We start from the raw sequence: 21,381 nt of genomic DNA on the forward strand, positions 1-21,381 counted from the left end.
GTATATTTTCTTTTCTTTCTTTTTTTTGGAGGAAGATTAGCCCTCAGCTAACTACTGCCAGTCCTCCTCTTTTTGCTGAGGAAGCCTGCCTCTGAGCTAACATCCGTGCCCATCTTCCTCTAGTTTATACATGGGACTCCTACCACAGCATGGCTGCCAAGCAGTGCCATGTCCACACCCGGGATCCGAACCAGCGAACCCCGGGCCGCCGAGAAGCGGAACGTGCGAACTTAACCGCTGCGCCACTGGGCCGGCCCCGTATATTTTCTTTTCTTAACACCACATAAAGTTTCTCTTCTTCTTTCCTCCAGTCCTTTTAAAGCTTTCCTGTTAACTTCAACAGTAAGTGACTTTTCTGGCTTTATCTGAAAAGAAATCTTGAGCTTGCCCTTTCAGTTTTACAGGGATACTCTTTCTTTTCACAAGCTGGAGATAACCCAGCCATTGAAGGGGGCAGTTACATCACTGCCCTGTGCATAAGGACACTTTGCTTGACCATACACGTCACCTTAAAAAAGCTTGAGTATCATCTCAGTTTTCTTTAATCCCCATATGATTAATGTCCCTAAACATGTTGCTCTTGGAGTAACCCTGTTCCATTTTTGTTCTAACATTTTCTGAAGAGCACAATCTCTTCAGCTACTGAAAGCTCGTAACTTTATGTCTTTATGCTCAGATTCATTCACATTTTTGCGTAAGGGTCTTCATCAACAGTTCACTGCTTATTCTCATTTCCTCCAAACAGATGTTACTGGAGCCTTTCTTTAAAGCAAATCCATCCTCCCTCTTAAACTGTGATGACTTGCTCCTCTCTCTTCCTTCAGTTCTCCAAATAAATGGTCGTACGGTGTAATTTTTATATCTTCCTCCAAATTCCCATTTTCCTTGGGCTTTTTGTTCATTATTCTAGCTTTCAGGTGAATGTAGTCAACTGCTTTCAATAAACAACCCCATTTACAGTTAACAGCATGTGTAACCCTAAGTTCAGGAAACAAAACTATTAACTGTACATCCAATGTTTCTTCATGTCTGTTTCATTAATGATCTTCCATGGTCTGAATCTTTCTTATCCTCTACTTCCTGGGCTATGCATGAATAGTTGAGAAATGCTGAGCACCTCCCTTCACTTTCTCTTTCCTTCATGCACCATTCACACAGGTACGGATGTGAGTTATTCAGAAGGCACTATCTCTCTTTTTATTAGGATGAATAAACTGTCAAATAAATTAATTCACTTAAAGTCAGACAGTAAGTCAATGGTAGAGCAAAAACTGCAACCATCATTTAAGGTTCCTTTTTCCAGAATATTTTATTGTGCCGAGCCCAAGGGATGTTCACAATAGTAAAATCAGCCAAAATGGCCTTTTCTACTCTTTAGCCAGGCAATTAAAAAAAAGGCAAATAGTGCATAAGGCTATGTTTACCAAGCTCTCTGCAGAGACAACTAAAATCAAAATACCAGTTTTCCACCCTTCCATTGTAACGACATAATTGTATTAAATTCTTTTCAAATCACCCAGCAGAGAAACAAAGCTGTTTCTTTTTGCTGAGTGGGCTTTTGCTTGTTACATGCAAATAAACATTTAGGAAGTCAGTGGATTTGACTATTCTGAGCAAAATTGTCCCCTGTGTTTTCAGAGCTAGGATTGCACTATTTACATGTGAACGTACACACATACAAATTTTCTAATTTAAAAGAGGTATTGAATCATACGTCCCCCTAATAGAACAATTCAGTTTTACCCGCTTGGCACGTTCATTCAATACCAACCCATGCTGCTTTGCTCCTACAGTAATAATTTACAACTCAGCAAAAGTCAAGAATTATTTTACTGATTTATCTTCTGCAGAGTGTAAGTAGAGTCACCAACAGCAAAGACAATAAAAAAATACTAATAACCAAACCACAAATAAAAGAAGTCATGTAGTTTGAAGATCATCATTTATAGTCAAGTTTCCAAAGCATTTTCCACATACATCATCATCTTTTGATTCCATCCATTAGCTCAGATATTAACAATTCCCACTAAGTAAATCAGCCAATAGGCTCAGTCTACGCCTGACACTAACGCTTCACCAATTTATGCTCCTTCTGTCCAACAATACTAGTTGTGTGGACCTCAGAATTTTGAAACCTAAATTCCTTTACCTAAAAAATTGGAGGATTGGAATTGAACCCCGGCACCAACAAAATTTTGATTCCAGGTACAGCACGTTGTTTGAAAACAGAATATTCTAATGTTATTGTGCATGATTCCAGAAATTTTAATTCTCATAGGTATAATAATACTCAAACATCATTAACTCCATCTCAGAATAATTTAGATATCCTTTTGTAAATAAGTGATTCTACATCAAGAAAAACTATAGCCTATGCTTTAATATACAATTATGTCCCTAGAAACTTTGGGAAAATCCTTTTTTTCCTAACAAACTAAAAAAATTTTGAGTCTCTTCTTTATAAACCAAAGAAAGCCTTGGAAATACAACCATCCTTCAATCTGTTCAGAGGATTATATTTGGATTTCCCTGAGATTTCAATAAAGCACACATCACAAGTTCATCTGAACCAAGAGCAAAACACAATCAACTTTTAGGATTTCCATTTTCAAACAAAGGGTTTAACTTAATGTTGGCTAGCTATTACCCACTTAACACATTAATAATACATACTTTTTCTTCACAGGGCTAGTTGACTTAATTTCTTTTTAACCACATATACCATAAACCACCTAAGACCGACATTAACAGGGGCGATCTAATTTTTTCATTACCCAGACTTATATGTTCAGGTTTTAACTACGTAAGTTACATAATTATCAAACTCCACTTAAAAAAAAAATCAGTTTGTGCTTTTAATTGAAAAGGCATTTATTTAAACATTTTTAAAATGGTCTATGGAATATAGCTTAGTTATAAAGTGCAATTCTTGGCTCTACAAAATAATTCTTGGAAGGTGTTTCATAAAATATTTAATTATTTTTCATTATCTGCAGTTTTAGTTAGTTTAATATTAAATGAAGTATTTTAAAGACTAACTTGCTTAAAAATGAGGAAAAAACTGGCCTCTCAGTTCAAAATCTGAATTACTATAAATCTTCCAGTAATGCTATCAATATTACACATATTTTAAAAATATTTTTTAAATGGCCTGTTTATGCACTGAAACAGAAGTAATGAAGTTAACAGTATACTTTGATACAAATGGTTTTCATTAAATCTCTAGGTTTTTTAAAATAATCTTTTAGGCAGTGTGCAAGCGGTCTTATGCAGAAATGGGAAAAGCTTTTGCCTAACCAAAGAACACACTACGTGAAACATAAGTGAAAGAAGAAGAGTACTTCAGAGGGGAGCAATGATTAGTTCAAGTGAACCATACGGGCTCCTGGAAGGGCAAACAAGAGTCACACGAGGACTTGGATTTCATGGGAGTCTCAAACTGAAAAAATTCATTATTCCAGCACCTCAAACTCTATCTGTCCCTATAGATGACTTATGTCAATTCCTTATCTTGGCTACTAATGGACTCTGGGAAGTTCTGGATAAAAAGGAAGTCACTGCACTGGCAATTACAATGTTTCAAGCGTATCAAGAAACATACTGTTCTAGCTCACAAAACACACCTTCACCATCCCCAGGGCCTTCGTTTTGCCCAATCAATGAACCAAGTGTTTCTAAGTCAGAAAGTAATATTCACATACTGTTTCAGTACAAACCTGAATCTGAAGAATGTATGTCAAATATAAATTCAAAAGAAAATCTGACTGATTCAAAATATTCTAAATATTGCACTTTTAACCCTAAAAATGAACAAACATTTCCACCAGAAATGACTAACCATGATCCTTGCAGTGAGAAAGAAAGTGATGGACCAACCAGTGTAGATGGTGTGCCAAAAGAGTCAAGTGAAAAAGAAAAAGAGACATGTGCCAAGAGTTTCTATGAAAGTGCAGCTGAGTATATTAGCCATGAACTTGTAAATGCTGCTTTAGCTGCTGGCTCCAGAGACAACATTACAGTTATGGTAATTCTCCTCAGTGGAAGTGAATATGTTTCTGACATAAAAGGTAAAGTTCCCATTATCCAGAGTACAAAAATATAAAGATAATTCTTCAATGAACCAGGTATTAGGATAATATATCAATACCATGCAAATCATATTTTAAGAATGGAGTAAAGAAAATATAAAAGCAGATTTTAGGTTACATAATACCATTCATATATGTTCACTCTTCCACGCCAAAAAAGAGAGAAAAACCAGTACTTGCTTTTTATACCACTTTATTCCAACCTGAGCACCTCAATATAAAACTAAACACTGGTGAACTGTTTTCCTTACTAATTCTGAATTACTGTAAATGTACAAGTTCTGCTAGCAGTTCAACACTTAAATAGATTAAATCATCTCTGACACATGGTAGATTTCATATAATGAAAATACCTAAAACAATTAGTGCAATATACTGATCAGAATAAAATGAACTTTGGAAAACAAGGCTGCAAGATTGTTACTAACATATTGCAATACTTAAGTTACAAATTACTGGTACATTGTTTATTATGGTTCTAGCCAGGTAGGAACAACTGAAGCCCCTTCCTTTCAAAGGAGGAGAGAAGGAAAAAATTAGCTGTTTTTAGTAACTGTACATTTTGTATACTTTAAGCAACTCTTAAATATTACAGAAAAGTAATAAACATATATGGAGACTACAATGCAGTACCCTATTTACAGTACAGCCGAAGATCGAATTTAAAATAATCAAGTTTGAATGTACATAATTGTTAGTGCATTGACTATATTACGTCCAAAGGGAACAAAAGCCCCCTCCCTGCCCCCAAACAACAAAACCTATGTAATGGCCAGCAGTGATTAAACGGAATCACAGACACCTGGTTCGTTTCAGTTTTGTTGAAGACCTCACATGTTTGAAGGGAACACTATCCATTAAGATGCATTTATCAGTTTTCATATTCTTAAAACAAGGTGGGTTTACATCTGATTTTTTTTACCCCATTTAAAAAATAACAGGACTGGCTATAATTTAGATGCCACTATTATTCATTTCTTCCCCCTGAATATGTGGGACTGTTTTCCTGTGGCTCATTTGTTAAAATATGGAATGTACACTTTAAATATGGATACTAAGAGAAATTACCAGTTGCCTGAATACTATAGCTAAGCACAAGTATCTTTAGAATTCCCTTCTAAAAAAAGAATCTTTGAAAAGCCCAAACGAGTAAGTTCCAAATCTTTCTCATATTATTGGCTGGTTAACTGTGGGTTCAAATAGTCATTTGTCGACATCCCTGGTGATGAGAAATGATTCCCCCTAACCTTCCAAGGAAAAACAAGCGTACACACAGCTCTCATTTTCCCCTTCTACTGCTGAAACATTATTCAGAGGGTCACATGCATGTTATTAAAAATTAAGTTCAAAACACTTAAAATAATTCTGTATTAGAAACTTGACTCTATCATAAGTCTCTTCTTTTTGGAAGTCATACTGGGCTGGTTAAATGCTCCAATTCCACTGTTATTAACATTTAGGAAGCAGAAGAATATTCCAGCTAGTTCAAACTGGAGGTTTAGTTACTACAACACTGACTCCTGGTTGGCTGTGTGGGTTCAGTAAGGTCTACTCCTCTTCCTCTGGCAGAATTTGCTCCGGGATTCTGTGGTTCATTCTTTGGCAACTTTTTAGCTGAGAGATACATTATCAAAATAAACACAATTAGAATATTCATATTAGAATAACTTTCATCTGCTTACTTATAATCTTTCTTTCCAGTTGAATTGAAGGAATGGTAAAATAGGGACCAAGTGCAGACACAATTAAAACTTAACTTCACTCGAGTTAGATTTAATTCTTTAGACAGATTAACTTAATAACCATAGTAGTACTTTATTTCATAATTATTAATACTTCTATTATTCAAAGAAAATCGAAGTTAATAAAGATGATGGCCAGACACTCTGGTTAAGAAGTTCGGCTCATATCAATGTTCTTTGGACAGTCACAACACTTTTTGGAACAAGTCAGGATATAAACAAATACCACCACCATCACCCCAGCAACTTGTCCTGCAGGGTGCAACCTAATTATTACCCTAAATTATGATGGACCGCAGCTTCTATTTAATTCCTAGTTTACACAGACTTCACCCTTCCAACATCTACCATTTTTCTCTCAAATGGCTAATTAAGATCTCTAATCTGATTCACCAGTAGCTCTGCCTAATATAAGGAGACTTAATCCTGAATGTTCTCTCTCAAAAATCTATTTCCCAATTTTGAGTCAGATGAGCATGACTTGCCACATGCAGACAAAGCTCCTCAACCATCAGCTATGACTTTAACTTTGCTAAGCACTAAGCTCTATACAGCTAATAGCTGTTCTCTGGAGCGTGACTCCCCCAAGTAAAAAATTTACCTGCTAGATGTAGTCTGCTTGGATCCCTAAAATCCTTGATGTGGTGGATTCATTAAACATCTCTAAAAGTGCTGATTTTAAGGATGGCTAGACACACTGGTTTCTATCATCCATCCAGTCTATGGTAAGACTCTAGCTTTACCTTAGTGCTTTGGCTACATAAAAGCTGAACATGCTCTACTTCAAAATCTAAAGGGCTAGCTGAGTTTTGATCTTTTATCTTTTATCTATTCTATTATTCCACATCAGCGTTAATCATCTTTAGAATCCTAGAAGCTGGGCTGACAATGGATCTGAGAGCCAGGAGCACTGAAGTTTGGGAAGAAAAGCCTTCACCTTGGGTCATTGCTCTAGGAATGGCTCTAGGAATGGTAGTATAAATGGTAATACAATGGTAAATTTCCAGTCAAATGTATTTACAAACAAAGCCCTGTAGGGACAAAGAGTAGGCTAGCATTATAAACTTTATTATAATTTACAATAAGGTTTTGGACTGAGTGATCATTTCTCCCTTTAGCACACTTCTCAAAGGGTTGGTTTTCTGTTAATTAGATCTGAGTGAAATTAGGAGGCTGAAGGAAATAACCTGAAATTAGGAACTTTTAGCTTCTATTGGTTAATTTTTACTGTGTGGGGATAAACTAAAACATATGTTAGGGGTCAAAAGAAGAGGTCTCCTGTTTTATATCTTATTGAATGTTATCCAAGTGAAGCTGGTACCCATGTTTTGTATATGGTATATGGTAATTGCAGCTTATCAATTTGTCCTTGAATTAATTAGAATTGCTGAGAAGCCAAAAATCCTGGATCAAGTTAATGAAGATGTGCAATAACAGAAGCCACTCAAGATCTTATCAAATTAAAAGCAGATAAATAAATTTATTATGCTCTCACTACTCCCTTTGGAAAGTCATCAATAGTGAAAATAAGAGTGCACTGGGTGATTTACTTAAGTTACTAATCTGGTAAAATAAATAGAAAGGCCACAATTCAATTTACACTTGCGATTTCTTTCAAGGAAAGACATTCTAATTTCAGACAAAAGCTCTAATACGTAGGCTACTGTCTGACTGGAAAAATGACTTTATTAGCACATCTGAATAAAACGTACAAATGAAATGAAGCTCATATGGGGACTCTTCATACCATTGGAAAGGTTTAAAGTTCATTCTGATTTGAGGGACTTATTATCTCCTGTTTCCTGTTATTAATTTTTCACATGTGGTTCTGGGTTTAATCTGTCCCATTTATAAAAAGAACATATTGTTGCATAATCCTTCACAACTGTGCTAGTATTTCCCTAATAAATTGCAAGCTTGAGGTACTCAGGAAAATATTTCACACAAACAGGCAAGTTTTTTCCTAAATGAGCCACCATTATCTCTCTCACCTAGTGAAAGACATTCTAACAGTATCTGCAGGTTTAACTGGGTTTTCTTTAGCCTCTGAATCAGTTGTTAATTGGTTACTTTGTATGACTTCAATATAAAAGAGTATTTCTTATTTGGGGATAGAAAGGTGGAGACCCTAGTTAATAATCACTGCTGTATAATAAAAGATGTTATAGGACGAGAAGAGTGCTTGGCACATGAACAACAGTGTGGAGGCAGTAAACTGTGAGAGCCACCAAAGACGACCTTCCCATAGAATCTGCATCTTAAAACTATTGGAAAGAGGTTAGTCAATAGAAATACTTTTATTTTTGTCATAGAAAAAAGGAAGCTTCCTTATTACTACTACATCTATATTATCTACAATCAACAACTGTGGAAGAGCAATGATCATCAGTTAAAAGCACCTTAAAGGAAAGGTCAAGAGCACTGTGCAGTGTCAAATGACCACTGAAGTCATCTAAAGCATGGAGGTCGCTCTGCTTTCCCTCCTTCTCTCTGTGCCTCAATGCTTTGAAACTTTTCCCATTACAATATTTGCAGTAAAATAATTTGTGAATCTGTATACTTATGTATCATGTACTTTATGTTATATTTGTCAATAATCAATGATTTAAAACTTGAGAAACAAAAACAGTGTTCTGTTCATGCCAAAGAAGAGATGAAGACAGCTACTCATCAGTGAAGAGAAAAAAATCTCATTATGCCTACATGCTGCATTCAAAAATACTGCTCTGAGTTTATCATCCTTTTATATAAAAAGTACAATCTAATAGGAAAACATATTTATCCAAATTTCTAAGTGAAATCTTTAGAAAATCTATCTGCCTAAACTATCACCTCAAAGTTCAGGCTTTCAACTCACCTAGAACAAACTTAACTAAACTGAAAGTGTTACAAACTAATAGGTAATAATCTTTCAAATTTAATAATATTCCTAACAAAGTAATGTTTGGTAGAAGGGATCTAGAATAGTAATATAATCATTAAAAAAGGGAGAAAACCCAAGAGTTTTTTAAAGGAAGACAGTATGTAAAAGAAAACCAAGTATGTCCCAGTATAACTTGTTTTGCCTACATTTATTGTTTGGGAAAAAAACGTTAATCTTACCTATTGCCATGAATATTTCATTCACATTCATTGATGTTTTAGCTGATGTCTCCATGAATAATAAACTGTTGTCATCTGCATAGGACTGTGCTTCCTGTTTATAGAAGAAAAAAAATAATACATATCTTTTGCACATCCTATACCTGCCTTATGTTTGTTAGAAAAAAAAGAGGCTCCTTTATTACTACTCCAATTTGATTACTTATACCCAATAAATGTGTAATAAGCAATTATTTCTAGTCAAAAGTAAAACAAAGGGAAGTGCACCATGTAGGATATCTTTATAATTTTCTTTTTCCTTTACCTTCTTGAACTGTCCCATCCTGATTAATCTGGTCTCACATTAAATCTGCTTTCAAATGAGGAGGTCGGGGGTTAGGGGGGTGGTGAATTATCCTATTCTAAACATAAAACCCTCTTTGATCTCTATGGCAAATTTTACTTATGTTCATTATCTGCAATGAAGACAAATGGAAATCAAATATCCAACACTGGCTTCAACCACTAAATGGTACCTTTATATTCAATTCTGAATGACTTCTACGAGCAACATTTTGATTTTGAATATATCATGAATCATTCCTTTGAAAATTATATTACTACTCTACATTTTTGTCATGCTTTACAGTTTACACGTATTATGCCTTTAATCCTCACAGCTGTTGTGAAGAGCAACCAATTATCTTTCCCATTTGACAAAAGAAGAAAATGAGATTCCTTTGAACTGTATGTGACAGGGCTACTTTTGACTATAATTTAAGTGCTCTATCTACCATTCTATGCTGGGGAGGTAACTACTTTAGAAAGAGTAATAGATACTATACCTCACATGGCTGTCACTAGAATTAAATAAAACCGCATGTGCAACATGCTCAGCGTACTACCTAATGGTGCAAGAAATATCAGTTCCCTTTCTCTCAGTACATGTACTCTACATCTAGAGCCATTATCCAGAAAGAAAATTATCCTATCACTGAAATTATTTATATAACAGCCACAAACAAACTTCTCTGGTAGAGAAGCTGAAGAGCAAGAGAACAGGAGAAGTTTAAAAATGTCTAACTAGAGACATTTCCTTTGTTTTAAATGATTGCACTTGCTCTGTTTTGCAGCAGGGAACATTCTTTGTTAGCTAGCTTTTCTGAGTCTTTTATTTTTGAAGGCCCTTTAAGAACAAACACATGAGTCTAAATGTATATGTACATATGGGTATGTGTATATGTTGATATATATATTGGTAGATAAACAGGAAACGGTTAGGAAGAATGCTAATCTATGTGTGTCGGGGGGATTAGGGTAGGAGGCAATCACTTTTGCTTTCTATTATTTCTGCGCTGTTTGTGAACAATAACTTCTTTTGTAACTGTTTCAGGTCAACAAAATCTTTGAATCAATTTATACATTACAATTATGTAAAGATGTTTAAAAATTCAGGTTTATAATGAGAAGCATTTCACTGCATACAGTACATAACATTTGTTAAAAAAATTTGTATTTTCTATTTTTGCATGGTTTTAAAATTATAACTGTAATTCAAGTGTGGATACAGAAAAACAATTTACAATAAATATGTGCCTTCAAGTGAAAGTTAAATTCAACATACCTGGAAATCGACAGCTCTTTTATTTGCAAGGTCAGCCTTGTTTCCTGATAAAGCTATTACAATGTTAGGACTGGCTTGCCTCTGAAGTTCTTTAACCCAGTTTTTGGCTCTGGCAAAGGACTCCTGGGAAACAAAGAAATGACTATTTGGCACAGGCTGAAAAAATGGTTAGGGAGCATCTTTGTGAGACAAGCCTTTAAAGACTATCCAATGTGACTCTTGGAAAGAAATTCTTAGGACTATTGTATTATTTGAGACACTTTCAAATCAGCTTTTGTAACTCATAAAAGCTTTGGCAGAAATGTCATGCTTGACTATCAAAAAGATTTTAAAAAATCTTTTCTCTAATTGAAATTCTGAATACCAAAAATGGATATTCAAACTAGTTTCACTGTAGAATGCATTTCTACTTACCTCATTTGTGATATCATAAACAACTATGGCAGCTTGTGCTCCTCTGTAGTACATTGGTGCTAGGCTATGGTATCGTTCTTGACCAGCTGTATCCCATATTTCAAACTTTACTGTTGTGTCATCAAGACACACAGTTTGGGTTAGAAAAGCAGCTGCAAGAAGAAGATGTCTGCAATAAGTTTATCGTTTCCCCCCTAAAATTTTCATAATATAGAAAACACCTGGAAACCTGATATATTGCACACCCGTAGTTAACAGTGGCTTTAAATACTAAAAGATCTGTGCTTCAAAGCTAGATAATATATATACGGCTTACCTATAAGATCTTCATATTTAAATCACAGATTGCAAGTTTCTTCTACTTTCTTAAAGCTTGATGCAATATTAAATATTTACTATTTCTTAAATTGTTTTACAAAGTGTAATTTAAAAATTTAAAATTGTAAACCAATTTAAGAATTATACAGATATTCTGGAAAAATAGCGGGAGAATCAGCATATCTATAACTGCCATCTACACTGCCAACACCATGATTTCTGCTCCATTTTCCTGGTTTTTATTGGCGTACTCTGCGGATTTAGTCCATTACCACTAAATTAATATTTCTGTTATGATATTATTCCTTCAAAACATTATGACACTTTAATTTCTGTAATCATTCTCTCAACCTAGACTTAATTTGTCAAACATAGGTTCAACATTAACTCCTAGCTCTTTCATTCCCTGCCATAAAAATTTTCTGGATTTGTACTTTTTCATCTATTCTTTTCTCAGATTTTAACTTTAACAATAAGAAAATATCATTTTACAATATTTTTGCTTTTAAAATTAAGAGGTTGTCAAATCTTGCAAAGAATTACTCTATCACATTTTCTGAATTGCTTCATGAGCGCGGTAAAAAGTAAAATCTCTATTATAAATCTAATTCTTCTCCAGGAATAAACATCGGGAAAGACACCACAATGTATACTTAAGAAAAATGAAAAACAAGAAATTGGTTCATAAAAAGTAGGTTATAATCAAGTGAACTGAACTTCAAAATACCAACTAATAGATGGGGCTGGCCCCATGGCTGAGTGGTTAAGTTCGCCCACTCCACTGCAGGCAGCCCAGTGTTTCGTTGGTTTGAATCCTGGGCGTGGACGTCGCACTGCTCATCAAACCACGCTGAGGCAGCATCCCACCTGCCACAACTAGAAGGACCCACAACGAAGAATATACAACTATGTACCAGGGGGCAAAAAAATCAACTAATAGAGTAAGTTTCTAATCGTAGCTAGCTGCACTAAAAATACTTATGAACAAGACCTACAACACAGCCATTTCTAGCAGAATGCTGGCCAACAGTAACGAGACCTCACAGTTTCTTTTGTTCATTGGCTTTGGTAGTTAAACCCCTACGGCTCTATCACTCATCATTAATTGGTATGCTCTTCCCTTTTCCTTTCAGCTCAGGCTGTGGTATGCAACTCCTTCTCCCAAATTGGCACAGAATTAAGTTATAAAATTTTCCAGAACTCTGTCCTATGATGCAAAAGAATTAGGATCTATTTCTGTAAATAGTAGCAGTTTATCTAGTGACGTCAATATTTCATAAGAGATTCACTAGTTAACATGACATGTGCAGAATAAGCCAAGTCTAATTAAATATTATATCTCTTCTATATTAGATATAATATTTTTCATGCCATTGTTATTAGGCCAACTGGTTGCTGGCTTTAATATTAGCAACTATAATCTCAATTTTGCAAAAATCACAAGTGGAAATGTTTTTCTTTTGAGCTAAATTCTAATTAATAGTTCTGTGAATTCTCTGAATTCTCACAAGGGGCTAGTCACTTCTTTTACTATACATCATTAGCAGAAATACCCATTTTCTAAAATCCTATATTTATGGTAAAGAATACCAAGAAAGCATTATGTCACTTTTTCCCTCTTTTCATGAAAAGTTCTCCTGTAGAATCAAAAAATATTTTTAAACAAATAAAATTAAGCCTCTAAGACAGTACTCCTTTTTCAATAAAAGGGAAAACAGTAAAGGAATGGATCACAAAACATAAGCCTGTCTTCTCAAGTATATTTTGATGCAACTTGAAAAAATGTGTATTATAATTTGCATTTAGTGTTTGCTTTATCTCTTCTACGGTCACAAAGTACACCGCTAGTAAAACCAATCATTTACACTTCCACAGATCATCTAGGCTCAGGGAAGTAACTATTAGTTATGCTGCCTTAAAATAAATACAATCTAATTCTCAAACCAGTTCAAGATACTGCAAAAGGCCATCAATCTTTTTAATAAATGCATGTACAAAAATGATAAATACAGGTAAAGAAATCCCAACAAATATATTAAAAAAACAACAGCCCATGTCAAGTAGAGATTCTCTCAGAAATACAAAGCTATTACACCAGTAGGCTAAAAAAGAAAAATCAAGTATTATTTAAATAAATTACAAAAGGGCATTTGAGTCAATATCCATTCCTAATATACACATAGGATTCCTCCTTAAAATTTATCAAGTGTCCGTTCCATCCTTAAGTCTAAAATCAGCATTTTGCTTATTAATAGCAAAGCTCTTAGGCAGTCTCTCTAAATCTAGAAACCAAATAAGAACATCCACTATCACCATAATTTAGTATCATTTCAGATATCCTTAAAATAAAAGTAATAAAATATTGGAAAAAGCCATATTTGGAAACAAAGACTGACATGAAAATCCAAAGGCATCAGCTAAAATAAAGCAGATAATAATGAGTTCTTTAAATTGGCTGGAACAGATCAAAGTCAACAGCCTTACAATACACTGGCAATAACCAGGTTTTCAGCCTTATGATGGGGGAGAATGGATTCCAATCATATCAACAAAAAACAAGAACAATCAATTCACTCCTCAACCTCTCTTAGAAACCATCCTCCATCATACTCTATTTAGTAGCTCCTACCTCTCTGCTCCCGGAGTTTCCTGTGCAATAACATGTTTCACACTGTACAATCACTGGCTTATATTATCTTTTTATTCTCCTAGAGTGGGAGTTCCTCGAAAAATTACTATTATCTATTCTTCTCCACACCCAACATCTAATATAAACCCAAGTTCATAAAAATGTTCAAAATGTTTGCTAAAAGAAATTCATAAAAGATAAGTGTATTGGACTACTTTAGACAATATTTGAAAAGACAGACAGTTCCCAAATGGAAAAAAATAGGTATCTCAAAAGGCCTCTACTCAAGTTATTATATAACTAACAAAATCTCAAACAAAATACCATCAAGATTTTTTTAACTTGATAACATTGTACTGTTGTTCATCTGGTATGATAAACAGAGCATAATTTTGGAAGAGGAGAAAAAGACCAATATTAGAGACCAGGGGAACGAATTTAAGGCTACATCAATAACACACTAAAACAATTAAAAGTGTTGTAATGCCACAAGGACAGAAACATTATGGGAATAGGATAACTATTGTTATAAACATTATATACCAAAAGACCTTCGTGATTCCCCAAAGTTCTCAAGTTCTCAAATACTACTACAGCTTTTAACTTCCCCCATAAAATTCAGTGAAGTATAGCTGACACCTTCAAATCCTTAGTGCTTCTAAAAATACATTATTAGTTATTAATAAAGTTATAAAAATAAATTGTGGCACTCAAAATATAAACTACCACATCAATACAACATTAACCAACCACAAACTTACCTGAATCTGCAAAACCACTTTAATTTATCCAAAACGTCTATTTTCTGGCTAAGAACCATCACTTTCTTAGACCTCTTCATTTTCTCTTCACTTCCATCACCAGCACTAGCAGTTGGTTTTCTTTTCGGGCCCATATTTCACAAAGAAACAGCTTTTATCACTTCGAGAGTTACTGTGTACGCGACGACAAGTAGAGAAAAACAAAGCTGCGTTGAGATGCGGGTGCTGGCCTGTCTAATAGGCTCCCTCTTTGAGCTACATGATCAATTCCTATTTGCAAGCCTGGCAGCAAGCAAGTAACATTTCAGTCTCAGCAAGACTGCAAATTACTGAATCACAGACCTTGGGGTCAGCTGAGAAGAGCTGAAACTGTAAATGTTAAATCTGCACATCCGAAGGCCTACAATGTTTAAGACCTTAATAATAATAAGCAAGGAGAAGACACTGCAATACACTAGGCAAGGGCAAGAATATCCAAGTCAACAGCATTAACCAAAGGTTAACAACTGAGAAAAAAAAAAGGTTAAACTATCAACTAAAATGATTCTACATGAATTAAACAGAAGGGTGAAAAAGAGAAAAACCAAGGAAGCAATACCACCCCAACCCTCAACTTATTTATCAAATTTGATAGGAAAGAATTACTTTATTAGAACTGACCAAAAACCCTACATAAGACAACTAGGTTTGATTACACAAAAATTTGAGACTTTAAGTCTGCAAAACGTGTACCATATACTCAAAACACAGGGGTGAACACATTTAAGAAAATTTCTACAGTGGATGTTAAGAGATTAATTTTTAGCATGTAGAAAGTTCATATAAATCTTAAGAAAACTACAAAAGCATCAAGGATAAATGTATAAAGAAAATTCACAAAAGGAATATAACATTAAAAAAAAGTCAACATCACAAGGAATCAACAAAATCATCCTCAGAGCAAAAATAGTCGTTTTATCTTCTAACTTAGCAAAATGAAAAAATAAAAAAGAGAGTGTGGCAAACACTCACTCACTGCTGGTGATATTTTATAACTGTTTTGGAAATAATTTTGCCAACGTGGCAAAGCCATGAAAATGCTGATACCTGTTAACGTAATACCTCAGAGAATCTCCAAAAGATGGAAGGGGGGGTGGGGGCAGGAAAATGGGGAGAACAAATCTTCATGCTCAAAGAATTTTTGTATTTAACAATTAGAAACAACCTACATGTATAAATGAAAAGGTACTGGTGGCTTGGCAAGTTATTAATTAACAATTAAATTAAAAATGGTTATAAAATGACCTATTTAACTGCCAAAAAGTAAAAAAAGTATATAAATTCAGGGTGGGGAAAAGGTACATCTATGTAAAAACGTGAATAGAAAAGACAGAAGAAACTAAAACAACAGTAGTGTCCCCACAGTAGGATCATGACTGAGTATTCTCCCTTACATAAAACTCCCAGAAGTAGTGGATTTGAGGCCCTATTAAAACTGAAAAGTAAAGGATATAGTTGCTAGAGAAGGAAAGGGCCTTGTTCAAGATCTCAGAAGTAGATCAGGGTCACTTATGATCATAAAATCCAAATCAGAGATTGTTTGGAAGTGATGTGTACGGTAAGCAAGTTTTTAGAGCCAGAATTCAATGAATGAGTTCAGTGAATCTTGATTAAACTTCAAGATGAATATCCAATCAGGGAAAAGGACAGCAGGAATCAACCAAGTAGCATCAAGAACCAGGTACCAAAGCTATCAGTGAAGCTAGACATTTGTTTGCTGGAAAAATGAGTATCAACAGCAGTAATCTAACATAACAGATTTTCTCAGACAGATGAGCACTGACTTCAAATGATAAAACTGTAGACAGAGAAGAATATATGGATGGTCTAGAGCTGACAACAGGCAAAATAAAAACTGAGGCCATTTTCATTTCTCATTAAAATTGTGTATGTGTACGGGGGGAGTACCCAGTAGACTATGGCAGCAAAAAACACCAGACATACAGGGAAGAGTTATATTTCAATTAATACAAGGAAGAAGAGAAAAAAGGGGATAAAAATAGATTAGGGCAGAGAGGAAAGCATACACAGTGTCTAAACCCAAACAGAAAATATTCCAAAAGCCTGGCAACAAGGTAAAAAAATTTACTATATAGCTAACATCTAAAAAGATGGCAATATTCCCAAAAGTAAATCCATCATGACATGATCTATAAACATTAATCATATAGTATTTATTCTTAAAAAGCTATGTGCATCTCATAAAGGATTGATATCCAGAATCTACAAAGAACTCCAAATTAGCTACACCAAAAAACCAAACAACCCAATTAAAAAATGGGCAAAGGATTTTAATAGATATTTCTCCAGAGAAAATATACAAATGGCCAAGAAGCACATGAAAAGATGTTCAACATAACTAATCATTAGGAAAATGTAAATCAATTACACAATGAGATACCACTTCACACCCATTAAGATAGCTATTATTAAAACAACAGAAAATAACAAGAGTTGGCAAAGATGTGGAGGAATTGGAACCCTTGTGCATTGATGGTGGGAATGTAAAATGGTGCAGTTGCTGTGGAAAACGGTATAGAGACTTCAAAGTTATTAAACACAGAATTACTATATGATCCAGCAATTCCATTTCTGATATATACCTAAAAGATTTGAAAGCAGAAACTTGAACAGATTATTTGTAAATCACTGTTCACAGCAGAATCACAATAGCCAAAAGACGGAAGAAACCCAGGAGTCTAATGAAGGAAAAATAGATAAGCAAAATGTGGTACATATAGATGATGGAATATTATTCTGCCTTAAAAAAGAATGAATGACATGTTACAATATGGATGAACCTTGGTGACATAATAAGTGAAATAAGCCAGTCACAAAAGGACAAATATTGTATAATTTCTCTTTTATGAGGTTCCTAGAGTAGTCAAATTCATAGAGACAAAAAGTACAATAGTATTTACCATAGGTGGTGGTGGTGGGGGGAAATAGGGAGTGATTGTTTAATGAGCAGAGTTTCAGCCGGAAAAGATGAAAAAGTTCTGAAGACAGACAGTGGTAATAGTTGCACAACAATGTGAGTGTATTTAATGCCACAGAACTGTACACTTAAAAATGGTTAAAACCGTAAATTTTATATTATGCATATTTTACCACAACAAAAAACATTCAGCAACATCTAAAGGTAATTATTGTCAAACGAACTACAATCTTGCAAAATACTAATGATACAAAGGGAATAGTCTGCATGAAGTCAAGCAAAATGAAGCAAAGAATAAAAATCAGTATTTCTCCAACATTGTCTAGGGGAAAGGTATTATTTTAAAAAGACTAATTCATGTAATTTGTTCAGAAATAATCCAAGGCTAAGGTAAGTCAATATGCTTTTTTTACTATCATAGCTTGACCGTTACTCATAAAGGACATCAACTCTCCTTAAGGGAATCCACTGCTAGGACATAAGCTAGTCACATGTCACCAGCTGATCATACTACTATTTCTGATAATACACTAATGCATTGTTTTAAAATTAGTCTTAGGAATTTGGTTAGTATTAAGTTGGTACCCCAAACCTGATCACCCTAGAATGAACTAATAAAACCAGTATTTGAACCTTCAAGGCTAACAGTCTGTGGTTACTCCATCAAGGGCACAATCCTTATAAAGTCTTTACTCACTACACTAGATTTATACAACATAGATGTATCAAATACTGAATTGGGAAGCAGAATGAAGGCACACAGTACAGGAAAGGTAAAGAAATGGGAGAGAGGGGAGAGTTTGTTACAAGTTATTAACTAGTACCAGACAAATCTCCCAAACAAATATCAGAGAAAAGGTTAATGAAATTAATTTGGCTTTAAGTGATATATGTCTATGAAAGACATTTTATCTATGGACAAGAGATACTTTATTAAATAGTTTAAATAGCACTTTATTAAATTTCTATACTGTGCCAAGAAAAGATGACTTCCAGTTTCTAGTTCTGCATGTAAGGAGCTTAGAAGTCACCACTCCATCCTGACAAGTAAAAAGCTGAACAAACTGAAAAATTAACAACCATTCTTAGATCTGTAAGAGAAGTGAGGTCACAAGACAATCTGCTGCCCCAAAATTGGAGAGACAGACAGATACAGAAAAATCACATCTCAGAGCAGAAACCTGAAGAAACTAGTGCCAGAGTAGGAAAATCCAAACTGTAAGAGACAAATTGCTGGAGATTAGGTGTGGACAAGTCTGAGTTAAAAACTCCAAGGGAACCCAGTGATAGGTAGGTCATCATGCTTTTGTTGAGTCTTACCTCCAGGAACTTGATCAGGTTCTCACAGTAAATACCACAGAAAAATGCCCTTGTGCTTCCAGCAGGGTGAGGCAAAAAGAAACCATTTTGAAATAACCCAGACCACTCTCTTCTTAATAAGGCCTGCCCTCAGAAGCAACTAGTTAATCTGAGCATAACCTACTGGGATTATCAGAGTCTAAATGACCTGGGGGAAGGACTATCCAACTCCAACCAGCTGTAGCCTTCCATATGGGAGAAGGGAAATATCGAACTCCAGTCACTCTAGCCTCCCTCTCTCATCTAAGGGGGTTGAAAAAATCTGACAAGCACTTTTGAAGCTCACTGTCCACACAGGCTCACTCAAAGTCAGACCTAAGCATAGAACTATAGAATGCTTCCTCTCATCCTACAACTCTCCACCACATTACTAAAGGCCTATTTATTGCAGCCGCACTAGCAAGAAAAATTACAAGGCATACTAAAAAGAAAAAAGCAGTGTGAAAACAAAGAGCAAGCAAGAGAACCAGACACGGCAGGGATGTTGGAATTATCAGACTGGGATTTTAAAACAACTGGGATTAATGTGCTAAGGGCCTTAATGGATAAAGAAAACAATGTGCAAAAATAGATGGGCAACGTCAGCAGAGATGAAAATCCTAAGGAAGAACCAAAAAGAAATGCCAGAGATCAAAAACACTGTAAGATAAATGAAGAATGCCTTTGATGGGCTTATCAGAAGACTGGACATGGCTGAGGAAAGAATCTCAAACCTTGAGGATGTATCAATAGAAACCTCCAAAACTGAAATATGAAGAGAACAAAGATAAAAAAAGAAAAAAAAAACAGAACAGAATATCAAGACTGTGGGCCAACAACAAAAGCTGTAATATATTCATAATGGGAATACCAGAAGGAGAGGAAAGGAGACAAAAGAAATATCTGAAACAATAGTGACTGAGAATATCCCCAAATTAATGCCAGACATCAAACTACAGATCCAGGAAGCTCAGAGAACACCAGTAAGATAAATGCTGAAAAATCTACACCTAAGCATATCATTTTCAAACTACAGGAAAGCAAAGATAATGTGCAAGGATAGTGCCTAGGCTATTTTGCAAAGAAGTTGCTTCCCTCTTCTCATTAGTGATACCCCTTTCTCCTTCTGGTTCAAGAACCCAGAACTTAATGCTTCCCAGGCCTCAAGGGAATCTCCCAGACCTTTAAAACATTACAGGCCTTGAAAGTGACTCTTTAATGCTTAGCAATAAGCCTATCCACTAAGTGAACTTAAAAGTTCTAATATCTGAGAATTTTACGATGCAGGAATAGAAAAGGGCAAGTCAAAACAAAAAGAAGTGACAGGGAAGACTCTAACCCGCAGAGTATCAGTTACGGGAAACCCGTAATCCCAGAATATATTTATCTATGCCAAGCAATGCCCAAAGATATTAGCAGCAACTCTAAAGGAGGAAAAAAGTGATGAAAAGACTGGAATCCTTTTAATCCCATAATCATTAGATAAAATTACTTTCAGTTTAATAACCACATCTAGAAACTGAACTTACAGAAATAAGTCCAGAGGGAAAAAAGTTCCAAGAAAATATCCACCATTACACGTTAACCTAAAACAGCATACAAAACTGCAAACATTAAATGTCCAACAATAAGGGTATGATTGAAAAATAAGACGAGATTACCAATTACTAAAATAAACATGAATATAATACAGAGGTATTGAGAATGATTATCATTAATAAATGAAACGGAACACAATAGTTTGACCATTATAAATGCATCTATATAAAAATATTATGAAGTTATAGTTTGCAGAGAAAGTAAACAATAAGAAAAGATGCTTGACTTTGCTCATAATATGAGAAAAAACAAAAAACGCAAGGAACCATTCATATAAGAATGGCAAAGATCTACAAGTATGCTAACACCTTGAGTGCAGGGTAACAGGTTTTCTATGCATTGCTGGTTGGAGGAAGTCTGGAAAAATTTATCAGATTTACAAAACTATATACCCTTTGAACTAGCAATCAAGTTAAGGAATTTATACTACACAAATACTTAAAATATGTGAGAAATGACTATGAATTAAATTATTCACTGCAGCACTGTTAACAGTCAAAAATACAATGTGCAAATCCAAAACTAGAGAACTGATTAAAATATATATCAATGTGTTCCATGTATGGAATACTGATAAAACCAAGAAAAATGACGATGCTCTTCATAACATGATATAGACAAAACTTCAGCAGATTGTATTTTCCAAGATGGCTGCAATAAGATCTCCCACACCACATTCTTCTTACAATATGACATTGACACTTCTCCCTCAAATCTGTGCGAGCCTGTGACTAGATTGTAATCGATGCTACTTATATGACTTCTGAGGCGAGGTCATCAAAGGCCACCCAGCTTCCACCAGGTACTTTT

The 21,381-nt window shown here is 34.8% G+C and overlaps 2 protein-coding genes across 13 annotated transcripts in view; one reads left to right on the plus strand and one right to left on the minus strand.

The window, feature by feature from the left end:
* Positions 1 to 8,387, plus strand: part of PP2D1 (protein phosphatase 2C like domain containing 1) — a 32,217-nt gene extending 23,830 nt beyond the window's left edge. For 2 of the 11 annotated variants that reach the window (XR_011527556.1, XR_011527559.1), the window contains 2 exons: positions 3,249 to 4,067; positions 7,213 to 7,327. Coding sequence is in view for 6 of the 11 variants with exons in the window: in XM_070577506.1 (XP_070433607.1) it covers positions 8,143 to 8,234 (92 nt within the window). In the remaining 5 variants the exon portion in view is untranslated. Of the gene's footprint in view, positions 1 to 3,226; positions 4,493 to 7,212; positions 7,328 to 8,142 lie in introns of those variants that run through there. The other 9 variants (XM_008532886.2, XM_070577511.1, XM_070577506.1 and 6 more) reach the window with 7 other exon arrangements.
* The window catches only part of RAB5A (RAB5A, member RAS oncogene family), a 29,583-nt gene continuing 12,466 nt past the window's right edge, over positions 4,265 to 21,381 (minus strand). For both annotated transcript variants that reach the window (XM_008532887.2, XM_070577512.1), the window contains exons 3-6: positions 10,950 to 11,101; positions 10,536 to 10,658; positions 8,933 to 9,026; positions 4,265 to 5,702 (exon numbers count right to left, since the gene is read on the minus strand). In XM_008532887.2, the coding sequence (XP_008531109.1) occupies positions 5,587 to 5,702; positions 8,933 to 9,026; positions 10,536 to 10,658; positions 10,950 to 11,101 (485 nt within the window). In that variant the 3' untranslated portion in view covers positions 4,265 to 5,586. The remainder of the gene's footprint in view (positions 5,703 to 8,932; positions 9,027 to 10,535; positions 10,659 to 10,949; positions 11,102 to 21,381) is intronic.

Source organism: Equus przewalskii, chromosome 15 (assembly GCF_037783145.1).
Source record: "Equus przewalskii isolate Varuska chromosome 15, EquPr2, whole genome shotgun sequence".
Lineage (NCBI taxonomy): Eukaryota > Metazoa > Chordata > Mammalia > Perissodactyla > Equidae > Equus > Equus przewalskii.